Genomic DNA, 20,141 nt, shown 5'->3' with positions numbered 1-20,141 from the left:
GCTGCCGATGAACTTGGCCGGCCTCCGCCTTGAAGCAAAACACGGCCAGCCGATGAAGTTGGCCAGCCTTTGCCGTTCAATGGAGGTTGGTGGAGGGAGTGCGGTGGTGCTGGCCACTTGGAAGGCGGGCTCGGACCTACCTACCTGTCTCCCTCCCACCTATCGCCTTTGCCTGTCACTGTCTATACCCACTCCCTTAATTTGTCAAACCCCAATTTAGCCCCAACTTAATTTTTTTTTGTTGTTTTTATTTTTACTCCCCCACTATAAATCGTCCCCTAACCCCCTTTATCGTCCTTGTTCGGCTAACCTATCCTGTCACCTAGACTACTCCCAACCCCTACGTTCCCTTCCCGGATGGGAATAAGGGAGAGCTAACGTCCTGTGTCGAGGCCCACCGAAGCCTCAGAATGGCCTCCCCAGAGTTCGGCGATCTTAACACCAAGTGGGTCCAGCGGCCCACAACGACAGCGAGGGGATGGATGGTGCGGAGGGGTACATCTCCTAATCTACCCTAACCATTTAACTGTTAAACTACCCCGGGGCTTTCAACAAGCGCCTCTCGCTTAAACTATTGATTCTAACAACCCAGATTCCCGTCGCCTGTGTTGGTGTCCTCACAATTTCGGGCCTCGCCCCCCAATTTTCTCTCCGTGCCCTCACACGGTCTCCTGGCTGGGACACGTGGCTCCCTTCGGCAGGCACGACCCTCTGCCGAATCTCCCGCTATGGCACCCCCGGGCACTACACTGCCTCCGAGCCTACCAGCTCCCTAACACCGGGGAGTGCCCCCCATGGCACCTCCCCTGAAACGCACACGTGGCAGGCCGGCCTCCCGGGCCCCTTTCCGAGGGTCACCCGTGCCCACAACACTGCCCACGCGGCTAATGGCGCCCCGGGCCCCCGCACCAAGCAGGCGCACCCGTGCCCACTACTCTATCCCGGCCCCCCATGGGCCCATGGCCTACCGTGGCCGACTAGCCTGGTGCCCGGGGTACCCACTCAGCGATACTCACCTTTCGCAGCCACGCTCCCAAGCCCGTCAACAGGGCTCCTGCACCCCTCCAAATGGGTCTCGAGCCTACTTTCCCACCAACAACAAAACGACCTCCATTTTTCAATTTGGCTAACCCAGCTAACTCACTCTACACTGACCCCGGGGTCCCTTGGGCGGGAGTCACTCCTCCCCCCAATCACTCATCGCACCATGCATTCCCCATTCACTCCATACACACAGACCCGCTGGCCTCACTCACTCATCATGTACTCACCTCTCAACCCACAACTCTTCAACACACTCACCGCTGAACTCTGCCATCCTCCTATCTGCATCCCCTAACTAACTCGTGCTCCCACGTCGTCCCTTACACTAAAGCACGTTCCATTTAACCTACGTAGCTAAGCTACGTCCCCACTACACACTCACAAGTCTGTCACTGTCCTCAAATGGCATTTTATTTCCCAACCTCAATCTGGCTACAATCCCTCTAACTAATCCATTCCACGGACCCCATGAGGACTTACCCCTGCCCCATGAAGTCTGTCTAACTAAGCTAACCCTTCCCCCTAACTAGTTTCCATCCTGTGCCCAGGCCAAGGGGGTCTTTCACCCCTTGCCCAGGAATCCTGTGCACCCGAAAGTGAGGCTTGCTTTTCCTTTTTTTTTCATGCGCAGCACCTGCGCGGCAACTCAGAGCTCGCGCACTTTGCACCTGCCCGTGACGTCATGCAGCTGCACGTGTTCCTCGTCCCTCCTTGGACGCCACCATCCGGCAGAGATACCCCTCCTGCCGGATTCCAACCACACGTGCAGCCATGACGTCACCGTGCGCAAAAAAAAACACAAGCCCCACGTCTCGAGGGGTTCCCCACGCGAACACATGTGCTTTGCCCGTTGGAGCTTAACACACACGATCGTGTGGAGAACCCGTCCGGTCCAAATCCGTCATCCTGCCTAAACTTTGTCCGTCCGCGGGATCGGCAAATCCACCGCGTGCGTTTCCGGACCGGGACTTCACTCTCGCAAGCCAGCACGTGGTGGTCTCGTGCGTTGCACAGCACGAACCGCGTGCTCACTGCTGGGTGAACCCGGCACGGTCCCCGAAACAGCTACAGCCGCTACTCGGCTTTCTCTCCTCTGTCGCCGTCTCCGTCTCCATTCCACACACGCATACCTGCGTGTTACGACGCACACAGTCCACTCCATCACATTCACACCGGGAGACGCGGCTGCGTGCTCCCGCATGCCAACCGACATCTCCCTCACATACCGCTCTCTCACACACACGGTCTCCCTTGCACACGGCCGTTCACTCACGCGTGCGGGGGCACTCACCCGCGGTGCCTCACTCGCACTCCGTGCCTCATCCACAAACGCGGGGGCACTCAACCGCGGTGCCTCATCCACACTCCGTGCCTCATCCACACACGCGAGGGCACTCACCCGCGGTGCCTCATTCACACACATGGCGACACTCACGCACGGTGCCTCATCCACACACGGCGTGCTGGGAAGCACGTACTCTGGCACCATCGCCACCACACCACTCACACACGGGGTCGCACTCACACCTTGCACCACACACACAGGGACAACCACACTGGGGATTCGTGTCCCCACAAGGGTCTCCGGGGCCTCTATACCCCCCAAGCTCTCAGTGCACCTGTCCACAGCACCCGTCCTCTCAACCTCGCAAAACACGACCGAACTCACCTGGTCGTGACTCGCCTCAAGGGGGCATACTCCCTCCCCTCGTTCCTGGAGGAGGCCACCCAGGTGCTCGCACTGGGTCTCTACACGCTCCGCGAGCTCACCCCCATTGTCCTCCACTACCTCCGTGTGTGTGTGTGCGTCACTTACCCCGTCTTCATCGTGGAGTCTTTCCTCTATGGTTCCCTTCCCGGCTACCGTCACTGCCAACTCTTCACCCTTTACCTCCCTTGTCTCCACTATTATTATTTCCTTTGTCACGGCCTTCATGCCCGCCTGCAGGCTTCGGCCCATGTTCTGCGTCTCACCCCGCAGCTTTTTCATTTCCTCCTTCATGTTTGTTTCCATTCCGTTCATTTGCTGTCTATTCGCATCCATTTTCCTCATCAATGCCTCAAACATTTCCATCGTCCGATCCGTGGGCGAATTCGCACGTGGGGGCCGTTTGTCCGCCACCCCAGCCACTGCGCCCATTTCGAACTCTGGGTTCAGTTGGGGGAGTTCATGTTCCTGCACAATCAACATTTCCTGCTCGGGGATTCCATCCTGGACCATGGATTCTACATTACAACACATATACATTTCTAATACCCCCGGCTCCCGCTCGCCTTGAGACGCCATCTTGCTTCTCGTGAAGGGTTAATTTGCTCGCTCGTAATTTGGAGGGAATCGGGGGTCGCTTCTCTCACCCCTGGACCGATTCCCGTGAATTTAGCCGGAGACAGGAGAGCCTGTTTTCCTGTTCTCCGATATCAGTGCCGCGAGGAGGGCGATGAATTTGTATCGCACGACCTGACACCAGTGTTGCGGATTCCGCGCCCGCCGGCGTGCTGACGGCCACGTAACTCGAATCGCGGCACGTCGCCCACCTGACGGACAATTCAGTCGTGACCCTCAGTATGTATACAGTATGTCGTCGACTTACGACTGATCGACTTTACAACCAGACTGCTCCACGTCTCCGCCCACTCAGACTGCTCAGTTTCCGCCCTAGCGCCCGCCATTGCTAGCGTGTTAGCGTGGTCTTGGTAAAATTTTTACTTCAAACTCCCAAGATGTCTACCAAGAGGAAATTATCTTTGTCTACTCCTCAACCTGCCAAGAAGGAAAGAAAGGCCATTGATCTCGCCACGAAAATGCAGGTAATCAAACAGTACGAATAAGGAAATAAAGTGAATGCGATCGCACGTGATCTCAAGTTATCGACTATCCACAGCCAAGCACGAGTGACCAATAACATGTTTTGCATTTTGTATGTTTTTGCAAATATTAAACCAATTGTACTGCAGTAGTGCAATGTTTGACTTGAACAAATAAATTGTTAATAAAATATGACTTGCAGATGATTATTATATCATTATATAATATACATACGGTAATTTTTGCATAGGCCGATACAGTAAAAATAAAGGTTGGTCGACTTACGACCAAATCGACTTACGAATGGTCGGTCGGAACTGATCGCGGTCGTAAGTCGATGACTCGCTGAATATATATATTGTTATGTTTGAGGGGGGGGGTATGCATTCAAAGGGTAATTAGGATGTTTAATTAGGTATGCCATGCTGTTCGAGTTTACCAGGATCTCGATGTAATAAGTAGCAATTCAGTGGTGATAAGTTGTCTAGTAAATGTTCATTTCTTCAAGGGGGAAATGATAATTGTCATGTAATTAGATAGGGACACGGGATAGGGTAAGTGTGTCTGCGTAAACCCCTTTTGGTATTCTCTGGAGGCTGGCCGTGACGTCACAGGACAGTGCAGCGGATGGCTCCGCCCCGTGGTCACGATTGGCAGAAGGCCACGGCGGTGGGCCAATAAACGGCTCGATTGGAAGTGACGAGGACAGGAGGATAAAAAGGTTCTGTTCGGGGTCGAAAAGGAAGAGGAAGAAGATCGGGACAAAAATATCGTGTTTTTTTGGTGTGGAGGCTGTTGCGCGGAGAGCGTCCTTGTTGTTGTGCTGATTCGATCGTGTTCTTCATCGTGTCTTGGAGCCTTGCTGAGCCTCGTGCCTCACCTTGGTTGGCTCTGGGGTTCTGCTGACTCGGAGTACGGGGTTGAACGGCGGCCGGACCTGCCTCCCTCTCCTGCTCGCAACTTGGCGCCAGAACTGGTTCCCTGGCGGCTGTGAGCGGACTTGGGCCAAGACCAGGAGGTCGACAGCACCACGGTTTCTCCTGCCCCCCCCTGACGAGAGCAAGGCCAGCTTGTCCGACGCCGATCCAGGGACAGTTGCGTCCACACCACGGTCCAGCCTGACCACCAGAAATAGCTACGTTGTGTGTGTGTGTGTGTGTGTGTGTGTGTGTGTGTGTGTGTGTGTGTGTGTGTGTGTGTGTGTGTGTGTGTGTGTGTGTGTGTGTGTGTGTGTGTGTGCGCGCGCGCGTGCTTGGCGCCTTAGAGGGTTTGAGATCTGTATATTCATTGGAATTGTCTGTGTTTTTCCCCACGCCCGATCCCACACCATCCCGTCGAATCTCCCCGGATCCCTTTTCTTGCCGAGTCTTGTTATTTCTGGTTAATAGTAAAAACGAATAAACATCATCAACTCAGTGAAAAGCGACTCGTGCCACCTTCCTCGTCCCGTTTGCGGTAGAGCGATTAGAACCGCCATGTTTGGGTTATAAATAAATAAACCGCCTCCATCGTTTCGGCTCATTCTACGTTGGCGGGACTGTTCAAGTCCCGTGGACGTCACAATATTTTCCGAATTCGCGCCCGCCGGCGTGCGATCGGCCATGTAACTCGAATCGCGACACGTCGCCCACCTGACGGACAATTCAGTCGTGACCCTCCTGGGGCTACTGCCAGAAGTCAGTCACAGGTGGGGGTTTAACCCCACCACCACCCAGTCCGCAGTCTACCCACGCGAAATATGGTGAATCGCCGAATGTCGATATACCTAAGTACCTGCGCGGGTAATCTGCCGAGGGATGGGATCACGCCACAGGCCGACTCCGGACACGAACCGCTTAAGCGGTTCGTTCCGTATTACAGGGATAACCGAGCGGAGTTATCGTCAGCCTTGACGGTTCCGATTAATTACCGGGTGTTTTAAACCCACTATCAATCCCTTACGTGATGCAAGATGGAGATTCAATAAAAGGAAGGAGACAAAGCAAAGCGGGAAACAGTTCAACAAGTAAGCACTTTACACACACACACACACACACACACACACACACACACACACACACACACACACACACACACACACACACACACACACACACACACACACACACACACACGTCAGGGCAGTCATGCAATTGTAAGCAAGGCAGATAATTCATGCACGTATGTACAGCAGAAGAAATGCAAGGAAAGAGTTAACACTGAATAAGGCAATGTACAGGCACAGACACTTCGGCAGTTCTACTTGTTGGACACGGCGCCACGGCATGCATTCAAAAACCCGAAAGAAAAGAAAGCCACCCTCACAGGCAAGGAGGCAGACAGGTCCGTGGACTAAAAGTGCATGGAGCCTGGAGGAGCGGCCAGGTCCACGAGACTGAGAAGGTCTTACCCGCATCCTCGTGACGCGATGGCGGGCAAGCCGCAATGTCCGCGTAGCTGCGCCACGACTCTGTGCCCCTGGCGTGGTCAGTGAGCCCTCTCCGGCGTGCTCTGCGCGAGCAGTTTTGTTGGCACCACGTTTAGGGTGGGGGAGGAACGGGCCCCCGGCATTATCTCAGCGTGGATGGGGGGTGGGGGGGGAATTGCTGATGCTCAGGGAGAGGGGAATGGCTGGCTGGCTTGGACCCCGCGACGAGACGAGCGACCCCCACGCCGCAACCTCGTTGCCGACCGCCATCTTCACTTGACTCGAACTTGAACTTGACCAGCTGCCTGCAACTGAACCGCATGAACTCTCCTCTCAACCCGCACTGAAGTGGACTCAACTGCCCGAGTCGCCTTGCGCTCGTGTCTTTATAGGTCGCCGGAGGAGTCTATATGCAAATATCAGGATCAAAACGCGATTGGAGGCGGGGCCACGCCACCCTCTGTCAGCCATTGGTCGGGCAAAAAGGGGGCGTGAAGCCTTGTTGATCCGAATTCCTCTCGGAAAGAATCCACGTTCATCGCGCTTGGAGGCGGGGCCATACCGCCCGACGCTCGCGCATCGGACGGAGAAAAAGGGGGCATGAAGCCTTCCTGCTCCGAATTTCTCCCTCGGAAAGGCTGACATTCGCGCTCGCGGCTCGATGCTTTCGGCGCCAATCGCCGAACGGGCCCAAGACAGCCTGACGTTCAGTGTTCACAGGTGGTGCGGTTGCTGGTTGTGAAGGAGAAAGGCGAAGGTGGTGGAGTTGTTCGGGGGTGTTGTTGAGCGTCGTTAGAGAATGGCAGGTGAGGCGATGCTTGCGGGGTTGGGTTGTGGAGGTGAAGGTCGTGGCCATTTGTTGGAGTTGTTCGGGGGCATTGTTGATGGTGGCGATTTGGTTGTTGGGGTGGTGTTTGAGTTGAGGTCAGGTCAGGTATGGGAGCATGTGCCAGAACAGCGCGTCGCTGCGTCCACTTTCCGCCGGTACTCCAGGGGCCTCCGTCTGGCCATCCCCCAGGCAGATGCCAGGCCCATCCCCATCTCCTTGAGATGATGGTCAACCTGCTGCAACCACGAGGCACGTGGTCGGCCCATTGGCCTCCTCCACTCACGAGACTCCCTCGCTGAGAGAATCTGGTGAGCAGGATCAGCGTCAGGAAAACGAGCCACATGTCCATACAGCCGCAACTGACGCTCACGGACCATGCAGGTAACAAATCTCATCCGAGTCTCTCTCAGCAACCGCTCGTTGGACACAAAATCTGACCAGCGATAGCCAAGGATTCTCCGAAGAGACCTGGTACCAAAGGAATTAAGTCTCCGTCTCAGATCCTTTGTCAGAGTCCAAGTCTCGCATCCATAGAGCAAGACTGGAAGTACCAAGGACCTGAAGACTCGGACTATCGTCCTCCCGCACAGGTACCAGCAGCACCACACCCCATGATCCAGTGAATGCATGACTCCCCAGGCCTGACCCAGACGTCTATTGACCTCTGATCACAGCCAGCAGAGACATGAATATCACTGCCAAGCTAAGTGAATCTCTCTATGACCTCAACATCCTCACCACAAACAGACACAGACAGGACAGCAGCATCCAAGATGTCACCGAAAGCCTGGATCTTAGTTTTGACCCAAGAAACCCGTAATCCCAGCGGCTCCGACTCGTCATTCAGCACCTCGAGGTCTCCCAAAAGGATATCTAAAGTCTCCACAAAGATGACTGCATCATCTGCAAAATCAAGGTCTGAGATCTTGACATTCCCAAACGATGCACCGCAGCTTGATCTCTCCGACATCCTCCCTAAAATCCAGTCCATACAAGTGCTGAAAAGTGTGGGGGCCAGTACACACCCCTGACGAACTCCAGTAACAACTGAAAATAAGCCAGAGATGGTACCACCACACTTCACAGCACTCTCAGTACCAGAGTAGAGTTCAGACATCAGTTTGATCAGTTTTGGTGGCACCCCACGAAGACCAAGAATCCTCCAGAGGACATCCCGATTCAGTGAATCGAACGCTTTACAGAGATCAACATAGGCTGCAAGCAGCCCCTGCCGAAACTCTCGTCTGCGTTCGGTGAGGACACGAAGAGCAAGGATACGGTCAATCGTTGACCTCTTTGGAGTGAAGCCTGACTGCTCTGGACGCTGGTGCTCAAGCAGATGGTGGCGAACCCTATGAAGAATTATCCAAGCAAAGACCTTGCCCGGCACTGAGAACAGCGTCACCCCTCGGTAGTTGTTGCAGTCTTGGCGATCACCCTTCCCTTTCCAGAGAGGAACAACATGGCCCCTCTTCCAATCAGTTGGGATGATGCCTGTGTTCCAGGCAGAGCACAAAACTGCATGCAACGACACGAGTGCAGCATTTCCACCAGCCTTGAGAAGTTCAGCATGGATGCCACAGATCCCTGGAGCTTTGCCCCGTTTCAACTGTTTCACCACAGCCCGTGTTTCCACAAGCGAAGGTGGACCACAGTTGATTCAAGGTTCAGCAACAGGGATTGTAACACCCTTGACGTCGAACTCGACAGCTGGGGGATCAGCCTGGTACAACCGCTCAAAGTAACCAGCCCAGCCGGCCTTCACTTCAGACTCCTCTGTCAAGAGCCTACCACTCTCTGCTCGAACTGCAGTGCTCCGAGGGATGGGCTTGGATGAACTCAATGCGCGAATTCCCCTGTAAGCGGGACGAGAATCACCTGTCCACAGGTGATGCTCTACCCCCTCACAGATTCCTCGCACATAGGCCTCCTTGTCCACCCTCAGTGCACGTTCAGTTTTACGCCTCAGCTCCCTGAACAGCTCAGCTCTGCCATTCAGCCTGGCCCTGCGACTCTGGTCAATGGTATCCAGTGTCCCTTGAGAGACAAAATTCTTCTTTGCCCTGCGGTGAGTTCCAAGACATCCACCGGCACCATCAAGACGGTGGTCTTGAAGGCACTCATCTCTGAGCTTGCCAACATCCAGCCGAGGCTGGGATGGTACCATTCTCCAGGATTTAAGGTGCAGCTTTAGAGTTGCTACAACAAGCCTGTGGTCAGTATTGAGGAATTGAGCACTCTGGTTGTACCTGCAGTTCTGGATCATGCTCCAACGACCGTCAATGAGGACATGGTCCATCCCCTTTGCCACACCGCCAGCGTTAGAATACCAAGTCCAGCGATGAGCTTGTGGGCGCTGAAACCATGAACCAGCCACCCTCAGTCCATGACTTCTTGCAAAATCAAGGAACTTAGTGCTATTCTGGTTCATCGTTCCTGACCTATGGGGACCAACACATGTCTCATAACTACCCCTCTCAGTTCCAGTCGATGCATTGAAATCCCCCAAGACTAGAAGTGTATCTCGTCTGGGGCACTGATCAACCACAGACTCGAGCATGGCGTAGAATGCATCCTTCACGGTGAGATCACTCGCCTCAGTCGGAGCATAAACAGAGACCAGGGCAATGACACTTGAGGAGTGACGAATCCTTAATCTCATAATACGCTCGTTGACCGGTGTAACCTCAATTATCATTGGGGTCAGCTTATTGGACACAGCTCCAGCAACTCCTTGGGTATGGTAACCATCAGAGCGACCAGCCCAATTGTAGGTATAACCACCGACCATTATCTCGCCGCAATCCGGTCTCCGAACCTCAGAGAGAGCTGCAATCCCGATGTCCAAACGCTTGAGCTCAGATGATAACAGAGACAGGTGATCATCCTCTCTTAGGGATAGGACATTCCAGGCACCCACCCGAAGGGACCGCCTCAGGTTAACCCAAGGAGACCGCCGTCTGGTGTACGACACCTTTGCACCACTCCAACACACTCTCCCGCAATCTGACCCAGGGATGTTACCCCGTGGTTTCCCTCCTATCATCAAAGATTGGGGGTCCCGAAGGATTAGTCCCAATCCCGTCATCCGGTGAGCTGCCCTGCGAAGGGAAGCTGCACAGGAGTTACTCCCACGGAGTGTTTTCAGATTTTTTTTGCGTTTGTGTGTTTTGCGGAATGAAGGGTTTTACAGTGGCCGGAGTGCAAATCCTGCCACCAACCTCCAAATAAAAAAGTAACCCAACTGCAGGAGGACGTCCGCAGACACAGTTGGGCACTAGATATGGATGGTCGTTGGCTCACAACGAGCTCCTCCGCCCTTTGACAGGTTTTGTTTTTAATCCTGCTGGGTGTCCATATCCAAACACCCTCCTCACCAGAAAACCTGGTGGGGGAGACGGTTTAGTCGCCGACAACCCGGGCATGGAAAAGGTTAGTACAGGTTTACATGGTACCTGTAGCAGGTCACAGATATAACCTGACCTGACCTATGTTTTGACCTGTGTTTGAGTTGTTTGCGGCTTAATGGTCGAAAATAACCATCGGGAAAGAAAAATGGCTTATTCAAAGCGTTGCAGCCCGGATGAATCGCACATATTCCCTCGAGACAACGGGTTTTGGGGGAACTGCACATGAACTTTCCGATATATCTCACCTGAGGACTCTTTATGGTGTAATGCGAATTTCCACAACCGTAACTATATATATATATATATATATATATATATATATACATATATATATATATATATATATATATATATATATATATATATATATATACATATATATATATATACATACATACATCTGGGTGGTCGCGAGACTACCGTTATTCTCAGGTTTTCCGTCTGTGTGAATGTAATGGACAGCTCTGGGGGCCAGAGGAGTCGACCAATTTTGATGAAACTTGACTGGTAGGTTCATACCAGGATCTAGTTTTATGCTTTTGAGCACCGTTGCTGTGGACGCCACCGTTGCCTCACAACGGGACTTTTTAAATATTTGAAAAAATCTGAAAAATATTTATATACGAGGTGTGTTCAAAAAGTATCCAACCTTAATTTTTCATGCGTAAAGAAATGAAGCTTGGGAGGCGTGGTTTGGTGCATGTATGTAGGCGATCCTAATTCGTATGCATGAATATTTTCCCGCCTGCAGAAGCTGTCAGTCGCCGACAGACCGCCGATGAGTGAGGAAGTGTAAGTGAGTGCCGTCGGATTTTCGTTTTTGACAAAATGATGGATCACTGTGGTCTCATCACCAGTGATCACTGTGTTGAAGAAGTTGGGATCGCTGTTCAGTCTCCAGCATGTCCTGTGCGATCTCCAAACGGAGTTTCTTCTGCTCGATCGTTAGCAGCTTTGGCACGAACTTCGCTGAGATTCTCTTTAAGCCCAAATCCTCAGTCACAATGGAATGAACGGATCCAATGCTGACGACCACCTCGTCTGCAAGTTCTCTGATCGTGATTCGACGATCCTGCATCAGCAGGGTCCTCACTTGGTCAATGACTATCTCATTTCAGGATGTTGAGGGTCTACCAGAACGTGCTTCACTTTCCACTGATGTGCGACCATCTTTGAAGCGGTTGTACCACTCTTTTATCTGTGTGGTGCCCATTGCTTCATTCCCGAAGGCCTGTTGAATCTTGCGGATCGTTTCCACTCGGGAATCGCCAAGCTTTACACAAAATTTGATGCAGTAGCATTGTTCAAGTTTTTCCATCATTTTGTCAAAAACGAAAATCCGACTGCGCTCACTTGCACTTTCTCACTCATCGGCGGTCTGTCGGCGACTAACAGCTTCTGCAGGCGGGAAAATATATACGCATACGAATTAGGCTCGCCTCCATACGTGCACCAAACCACGCCCCCCTAGCTTCATTTGTTTACGCATGAAAAATTAAGGTTGGATACTTTTTGAACACACCTCGTATATATTTTTTTCAAAAATGAAAAATCGGCTTCTGCGCTTCTATGCGCACTACAATCAACCTCTTTGTCAAAAATTTTCAGCCCGATCCGTCAAAAACTGTATGACGTATGCAATTATATAGCGACCACCCATGTCACCTACCGATATATATATATATATATATATATATATATATATTTGTGGATTCTCACCACTCCGGCGTGGCAATCCAGTCGCAGCTTTTGGATCAACGCCGAAACCCAGCTACGGGTGTGTTTCTAACCACACCATAAATCAGCCAACTCTTCTGTCCACGCTCGACAGGGTTGATTGCCGAATTGTCGATTTACTTAATTATTCGCACAGACAGAAATGCCGGGGATTTACACCTCAACGGGACCCGTACGGACACGAGCCGCTTTAACCAGCTCGCTCCGTTTGCGATTGCCGAGCGGTTTAGTATCGCAAAGCCCCGTCGGACTCTATTATCTTATCGGCTATTAAAAACCAGCTATTATTCCGAATGTAATTACGGCAGCTCGATGGAGGAAGGGACACTACGAGCAGGTGAATATTCAAACAATGACATTTATTTATACATGCACATATGCAAGCAATGGGGATAAGGGACAAGACACGAGCAAGAAAACCTACAGCCGTTATATTACGTAATGTACAGACACTTAACAGTTCAACTTATAGGACAAGGCGTCACAGACTTGCATGCAAAAAAAAACCCCAGAAAAGAACAGGGAGAACTGGGCCCGTAGGCCTTTAATGTTCCTCGGAGCCGGGATGACCGCAAGCCTCTGAGAGGCCGTGCAGGTTACCTGCCACCCTCATGGTGACTCACTGGGCGACACTTGATGTCTCCGCCCGCACTCGACTGGATTCCACCAGCTCCCGACTCCACTCTCGACTCCAACGGTTCCTCCGACAACGCCTCCAACGGAGCCTTCAACGTCCAAGGAGACCAAGGAGACCAAGGAGAGAGACTCTCTCACCCACTCGCCAACCGCCAGCTGCCAACTCCCTCCTCAACTGCTCTCTCGGCGTTTAAACGCGGCCTTTTATCGCCCCGGGCAGTTTGCCCCTCCCTTCCTGGTGCGCGGGGGAAAAAATCCTCTGAGTGTTGTTTTTCTTCGGTGAATACTTTCATCCGTCACTTTTGTTTACCTGGCAGTGATGGAGTTGTTTTTCTTCGGTGAATACTTTTAACCGTCACTTTTGTTTACCCAGGAGTGATGGAGTTGTTGTTGTTCTTGTTGTTTGTCGAGATGCCGTTGTTTGTGGAGATGTTGGCGGTTGTGGAGAAGGTGGTGAGGAGATGTTCGTTGTGGCGAAGGTGGTGAGGAAATGTTGGCAGTTGGGGCGAAGGTGGTGAGGAGATGTTGTTTAAAAGAAAGATAGGAAAGAATAACACTACCTCAAAGGTTCACAGCCCGGCTCACGGATAAATCCCGTTGGACATCGGTGGGGAAATCTAATCTGGACACACTTATTGACATAACTGATCTTCGGGGAACCTGAGTGGTGTTCTGTGAATTTCCACAACCGTAACACTACCCCTTCCCCTTTTTACAGTTGTCCCGAGTCGTCGAATTTTCGTGTGCCATCATGTGTAAGTTCTCCCCGAGTACGATTTACCTTCGGATCCCTGAGTGCGACATTTGGTGTATCCGTGTCCGAAAAGTAAATAACCTACGGGCTGAGTAACTAACTAAACAATTCACTCGTACAGTAGCGCATACAACTCAATGTTTGCGTGTAAATCAAACATTAACTTGTAAGTTTAAGTTTTCTAATAACCCGTTCACAACTTTTCGAGATATTTTGCTTTGTATTATTTTTGACCCTTTCTCTCAACAATGGTTAAGAATCGCTGAAATTTTTTCTTTTTAATTCTAGTATCCAGATCTTCAACAAAATCGAATTTATTGGTCCTTGTCACACACCAAACCTGTCCACCAAGTTTTGTCATCTGTCCATAACGTTTTGAGATATCGTGCTATATATTGCTTTTGGCTGTATCTCTCAGTGGAAAAGATCACTTTAAAAAATTCTCGCAGCTGTATCCGGATCTTCACCAAAATCGAATCGATTCGTCTTTGTCTCACACCCAACCTGTGCACCAAGTTGCATCTGAATCTGTGAACTTTTTGAGATATAATTCTCACATACAAACAAGGGTGAAAACATGACCTCTTGGCCAGCTTTGGTGGTGGAGGTAAAAATAAATGTTGCAAAATGATTTATTTGTTCTTCTGAACCTCACAAACACGTCCAACATCATGTGTCGATTAAATTTTTGAGTCAAGCTAAACTCGAGTTTCAATGTTGATTAAACGAATGCACTGAAAAAACCCCCATAATATTACAATGTTCTGTGCGTTTGCCATCTAGCTTCCTCAGGGATGTCCTGATGACACAGCAAGTTTGGCAGTGGCCATTAAAAAAGTCTTTATCGTGCAAGTCGTGGATGCCTGTTTGCCAAGGAAACCAAATACATACGCCCTCAAAGTAAATGTAATATGCATTCTAAACAACGTATAGTTTAACTCATAACACAGTGAAATATCTAACTTACATTATTGAAAAGCACTGTATCATACATTGAATTGTAATCTCTCTACTGGTGCTTGTCAGGTGCAAGGCCCAGAAGAATTTTGGGTTCAGATGCCAGAATATGAGCAGCATTGGCCAAATGGTGCAGGTTGTGTGGAAGAGCCTCAGCTATGTTCTGCAGAGTGGTTAAAGTCTCAAACATTTATCCCCGGAGCAAATGTGAAACGAGGACAGGTATGTGCCATTTCCACTTGCTTGTTAATCGATGCAGAATGAGTCTTTAAAAAAAAAAATTTTTTTTTTTTAATTGGTTACTCCTTGCTAATTGCAGAATGCCTTGATAATGCCTGTTGTTTGGTGTTTAATACAAGTGGATCTTGTTTATTTTTGTTTGTCCTCCTTTTCATTGCTCTACTTGTCTTTGAACCAGGTTTTCAAATAAATATAGCATTGAGAAGGGGGGGGGGGGAATGTACTTTTGGCGAGGAGGTACATGGTTTATTCTCACGAATTCAAATGACTGCCAATTGGTAATGAGCTATTTTAATTTGATTTTATGTGTACTGTATTCTCACCTAATAGTGAGGTGGCATGGCATAACAATTGTGCTTTTCTTTATGAAAGCACCAAACTTCCCACACATTTTCTGACATGTACACCAAATGATATTCGATGTACAGGCTGTTTCAAAAATAGTGATGCAACTTCAAATGTTTACTTACAAAGAAACAAACTCAGGAATGTGAACCAAACGTTTCTTGAAAGTTTATGACATGGTATTTTCTGTCACTGATTGCTTATTGCAGAAAGTCACTGCAAGAGTCCGAGAGCCCAAGGTCTGAAATTGGCATTCACACAACATCCTTGTAATGGATGTTCTCGATGTGTGAGAACGTTCTCGTTCTCGTTCTCGTTCAGACAGGCATTGATCCTGACTCCAAAGTTCTGTCCAGCTTTCCTGTCGGTCTCACGCGGCACTGCCTGGAGGTAGTCTGACACCTGCTTCAGATCGTGCGGTTGGCATAGATGAAGCCTGTGACAGCCCCCCAGAACCAGTAGTCCAGAGGGTTAAAGTCTGGGCTCTGGGGTGCCCGGTCATGAGCGGTACCCAGGACAACGAGGTGGTTTTTGAAGAGGTGCCGCAGGAAAGTGATGGTGTCATCAGCTGTATGTGGGGGTGCACCACCCTGCATAAAACAGGTCATGCTGAGCTGGTTTAGGGTGACCTTTTAGGTTAGATCATTGCCGAATTTGTGGAGCACGGTCAGGTCGTGTTAACCGTTGTCATTCTCAAACCATCCTGCTGTTGTCATTCTCAAACCAGTACGGCCCTAGCGTTCCCCATCTGGCATTGAAGACGCAGAAGCATGTGATCTTAGGCCCTTTCAGGTACCTTGCAGTGATCTCAGGTGGTTCTGCCTGCCAGAAAATGTTGTGGTTGTTGATGTCAACATTCAAGTGGAAATGGCTTCATCACTGAACCAGATCAGGTTGATCCAGTTTGGGTACTGCTCCTTCCTGTCACTGAGCTAATTGCATATATCAAGTCTCCCTCTCATGTCATCTTGACTCGGTTTATGTCTACTAGAGATGATGTATGGGAAAAGCTTCAGTTCCTGAGTGAGGATACACCAGACTGGTGTTGGTTTGATGCCTAGTTCCTGGGAGTGCTGGTGGTGGAACTTCTTGGGACTGTCCACTGCAGAATCCCACAAGGCGTCGATGTTGGTTTGGCTCTTTGTTGCTGATGCTGGCCTGCCACTGTTTCCCTTGCTCTGGTTGTGCACTATACTTGTGCTCAAAATGTTCCACAATATGTTGTTTGGCACAATTTGAGAGTCCATCAAATGTTCTGATGTCGTATTCCCGGCAGAACCTCTGGCAGGTGTCTACATATGATTTAGTCTCGTATCACAGAGCCACCACTTTTGTCTTCTGCTTCACTTTCAATGGCATAGTTGAGCTATGGAGCGAGAAATCCCAGGGAACAAATACCACCACAACACCAAGGAAAATGGTAAAGGTCAAAAAACAAAGAAATTGCAGGAAGTCAGTTTTATTAATGTTTTTGAAACACCCTGCAGAAGCATCTGGCAAAAAAGTTAAAAATAAAATAAAATAAACCAATGTCACCCGCAGGGTGACCCGTATCTTGCCAAAAGGTGACCACGTGTGACTTCTTTAAGGTCACACTGAGGTGAACAGAGCTGCTATCCACCAGGAGCGACTCCTTGAGGAATATCTGCCTACGAGAGATTCCGATGAGAATCGTTCTACAGAGTAACCATGAAAAATATGATTTTGCCTCATAACGTCACCAAATGACGTCATAATGTCTCAAGCTTGACATATCCAGAAAGCACTCATCGAGGTGTTCAATTTGAGGTAGTACACGATATGGTTCCTAAAACTTGAAAATTTGACCTTGGGGTCAAATATGTTTGACCTCAGGCGCCAACCATGAAGGTCAAGGCCAATCTCCACCAAAAATTAATCAGCTGAGCGCCAGACAATGAACTATATTCCCATGAAGTTTGAAGACGATCCGATCAAAATTACTCAAAAAATAATGGTTTCGTCGACTCCCCTGATTTGCGACAAAGTGACCTTGACCTTTGACCTTGACCTTCAAAATTTTATGCGCTGAAAGGGACCTCTATCGGCCTCTGATATGCGAAGTTACAAAAATTTCCAATGACAACTGTGCTCTGCAGAATTTTTTATACGTGATTACTGACAAACAAAAAAAACCAAAAAAAAACATACAAGCTGATTAACATATCTTGCAAAAACTTCGTTTTGGCAAGATAATAACCTAGTGCGCTGCGTAACTAACTAACAGACTCGTACAGACAACTTAACTAAATTGCCGGTGCGAAGACGAACAACAGGTGAGTTAAGAACTTATTTACAATCTTCACGAATATTTACACTAACCATGGCCTAGGACCTGTGATCTGTGAAAGGAAAAAAAAAGACAAATTGGTTCAGGGGAATGGATGGAGATGGTCGAGATGCAAACACAAATGAACACACGGGCTGCTCAATGTAGTCCCATTGATGTAGCTGCCTGCAGGGCAGTCCTTGCAAAACACTGTAAGAAGGTCCTGGCACACATGGTGAGTTGGTGACGTGGGGGCAATGTAACAAGGGCAAGCAAGCATGGGGTCATGGCAAAGGCAGGCAACAAAGGCATGGCAAGGCAAGGCAAATGCGGACCAGCAGCTGTAGCACAACAGGCCGGCATGTGAAGCTGGCCGGCCTCGTGTCTCGTTCCGGGAGTTTGTGTGGATGGAGTGCGGTGGTGCCGCCCATCTGAAAACGGGCTCAGACCTACCCTACTGTCTCCCCCCACCCTATCGCCTTTGCCTATCTCTGTCCATACCCACTCCCTTAGTTTGCAACAATAAAACAACAAAATTTAGCCCCTTTTTATTTTATTTTATTTTTTCTTTACAATTGCTTGTCCCCAACCTTCCTATTGTCCTTGTCCGGCTATCCTATCTTGTCCGTCTACTCCCAACCCCTACGTTCCTGTTTTGGAGGGGAATAGGGAGAGACTCGCGTCCTGTCTCGAGGCCCAACAAAGCCTCAGAATAGCCTACTGCAGATTTCAGCAATCTTTCCCAAGATGGGTCCAGCAGCCTATGGAGAGCGAAGGGGTACTTTTTTTTCTAATTACCCTAGCATTTATTACACTTTAACTATCCCCGGGGCTTTACATACGCCTGGCTCTTTAAACTATCTGTTCTAAAAACCATGATTCCCGTCGCCTGTGTTTGTGTCCATTCTAAATTTGGGCCTTGCCCGCAAATTTTCACTCGTGCTTTTGCACAATTTCGTGGCTGGGCAGCGTGGCTCACTTGGCAGGGATTTCCCTCCTGCCGGACTCTACGGCACCCCCGGGCCCTGAGGCTGTCTCCGAGCCTATCTACTCCCTATGAACGCAGGGGGTTGCCTTTCTCGGCATTGCCCCCCTCCGATGCCCATGTGGCATTTTTGGCGCTACGGGTCCCGTTCCTCGGGTCGTCCGTACCCACTACACTATCTCGGTCCCTTGGACCCTTGGCCGACTCTGGCCGACTCGTCCGGTGCCCGGGGTGCCCTCTACTCAATAATCACTTTTCCTCAGCCACGCTCACAGCCGGTCAATGAACTCTTGCACTCCTCCAAATGGGTTTCGTGCCTTCTTCCCACACCAACAACAAAACGACCTCCTTTTGGTAAATTTAACTAACCCACTAACGAACATTACTCTGACCCCAGTGTCACTTGGGTGGGTTTCACTCCTCCTCCCACTCATTAATTCGCACCATGCATACCACATTCGCTCCACTCACACATTCGGGCCCGCTGACCCATACTCATTCATTGCACATTTTTCACTTTTTAATTCACATCACACTCCCATTCCGCTAACTAAATCCCCTAACTAACTCGTGCCAACTCGTCGTACCTTACTCTAATGCACGTACCATTTAACTCTACGTCGCGAAGCTACGTCCCCACTACACGTTCCATGTCTGTCCATGTCTCCCAAATCCATTTCCATTCTAAATCTAACCTACTTCCCCACTAACTAGTTCACGGGCCCCCATGAGGCTGGTCTGACTAAGATAAACCCATCCCGCTAACTATTGCTCCTATGCCCAAGCAGGGATGCTTGCCACATCCTGGCAGCGACGTGGAGCGAGGGTTTTTTTTTTTGTTTTTTTTTACACTGCCAAGGCGGCGGGCGGTCTGCGACTCACTCGCTCGTCCCTTTTGTCGGACGATAATCGAGGCCTTGTCGTCGCCCTGTCAAGCGCTCGCCTTTGAGGGATTTCCCACGCGAGCCGTGTGCAGCTCACCCGCAACTCGCGCTGGGAAATCCCCGGTGACGTCACACGCCCACGGAACCTGCACGGCTTGCCGTGCAGGCCCGCCCAAGCGTGTCGTCCCGGGGGCTTGCTCTGCACATTCCGCGAACGGAACACGCGGCACGCAGCATGTGATGCCTCCCACACGCGCTCGCATGGGGACCCCTGTTTGCCGAATTCAAACAACACTCGCCGCCATTTTAGCTGTCCACGAGGCCTTGTTGAATCCCACGCAGAGCGTTTCCGTGCCGGATTCCCTACACGAAGACGCGCGCGAGGGCCTCTCACTAAATGCGAAACGGGCCCCGTACACGACGTCCCGTGAAACCGGCGCGGTTCCCGAAATACTTACTCGCGGCCCATTCGGATCGCTATACCCGTCTCCCGTCTGGGTCGGTCCGTCGTCCATTTTCATGCACGCACTCATGCACGCCATGCCACTCGTACTGCTCACACATTTCACCACATCCTCCGGGACAATCACATCGGGGATTCATGTCTCCTCAAATCCCGGGGTTTCCATACCCCCAAAGCTCCGCGTGTACCCGTTCACATCACTCATCCGCTCAACCTCGTTCGGCCCGACCAGACCTACCTGGTCGCAGTCCGCTTCGACGGAGCCTACCATCTCCCTCTGTTCCTGAAGGAGGCTATCCTGATGCTTGCACCGGGTCACGAAACATTCCCCGTGCTCAACCTCATTGTCCCCCACTA

General features: G+C 50.5%; 1 protein-coding gene across 3 annotated transcripts in view; it reads left to right on the top strand.

Moving 5' to 3' along the window:
• LOC147035233 (putative ATP-dependent RNA helicase TDRD12) overlaps nt 1-20,141 on the top strand; it is a 51,653-nt gene that overhangs the window by 6,041 nt on the left and 25,471 nt on the right. For all 3 annotated transcript variants that reach the window (XM_085894853.1, XM_085894681.1, XM_085894764.1), the window contains exon 3: nt 14,650-14,802. In XM_085894853.1, the coding sequence (XP_085750979.1) occupies nt 14,650-14,802 (153 nt within the window). The remainder of the gene's footprint in view (nt 1-14,649; nt 14,803-20,141) is intronic.

Source organism: Eptatretus burgeri, chromosome 1 (genome assembly GCF_056783735.1).
Source record: "Eptatretus burgeri isolate ZD-2024b chromosome 1, Ebu_testis_v1, whole genome shotgun sequence".
Classification (NCBI taxonomy): Eukaryota; Metazoa; Chordata; class Myxini; order Myxiniformes; family Myxinidae; genus Eptatretus; species Eptatretus burgeri.
Note: the sequence above shows the minus strand (reverse complement) of the source record. Positions and strands in the feature narration are given on the sequence as shown.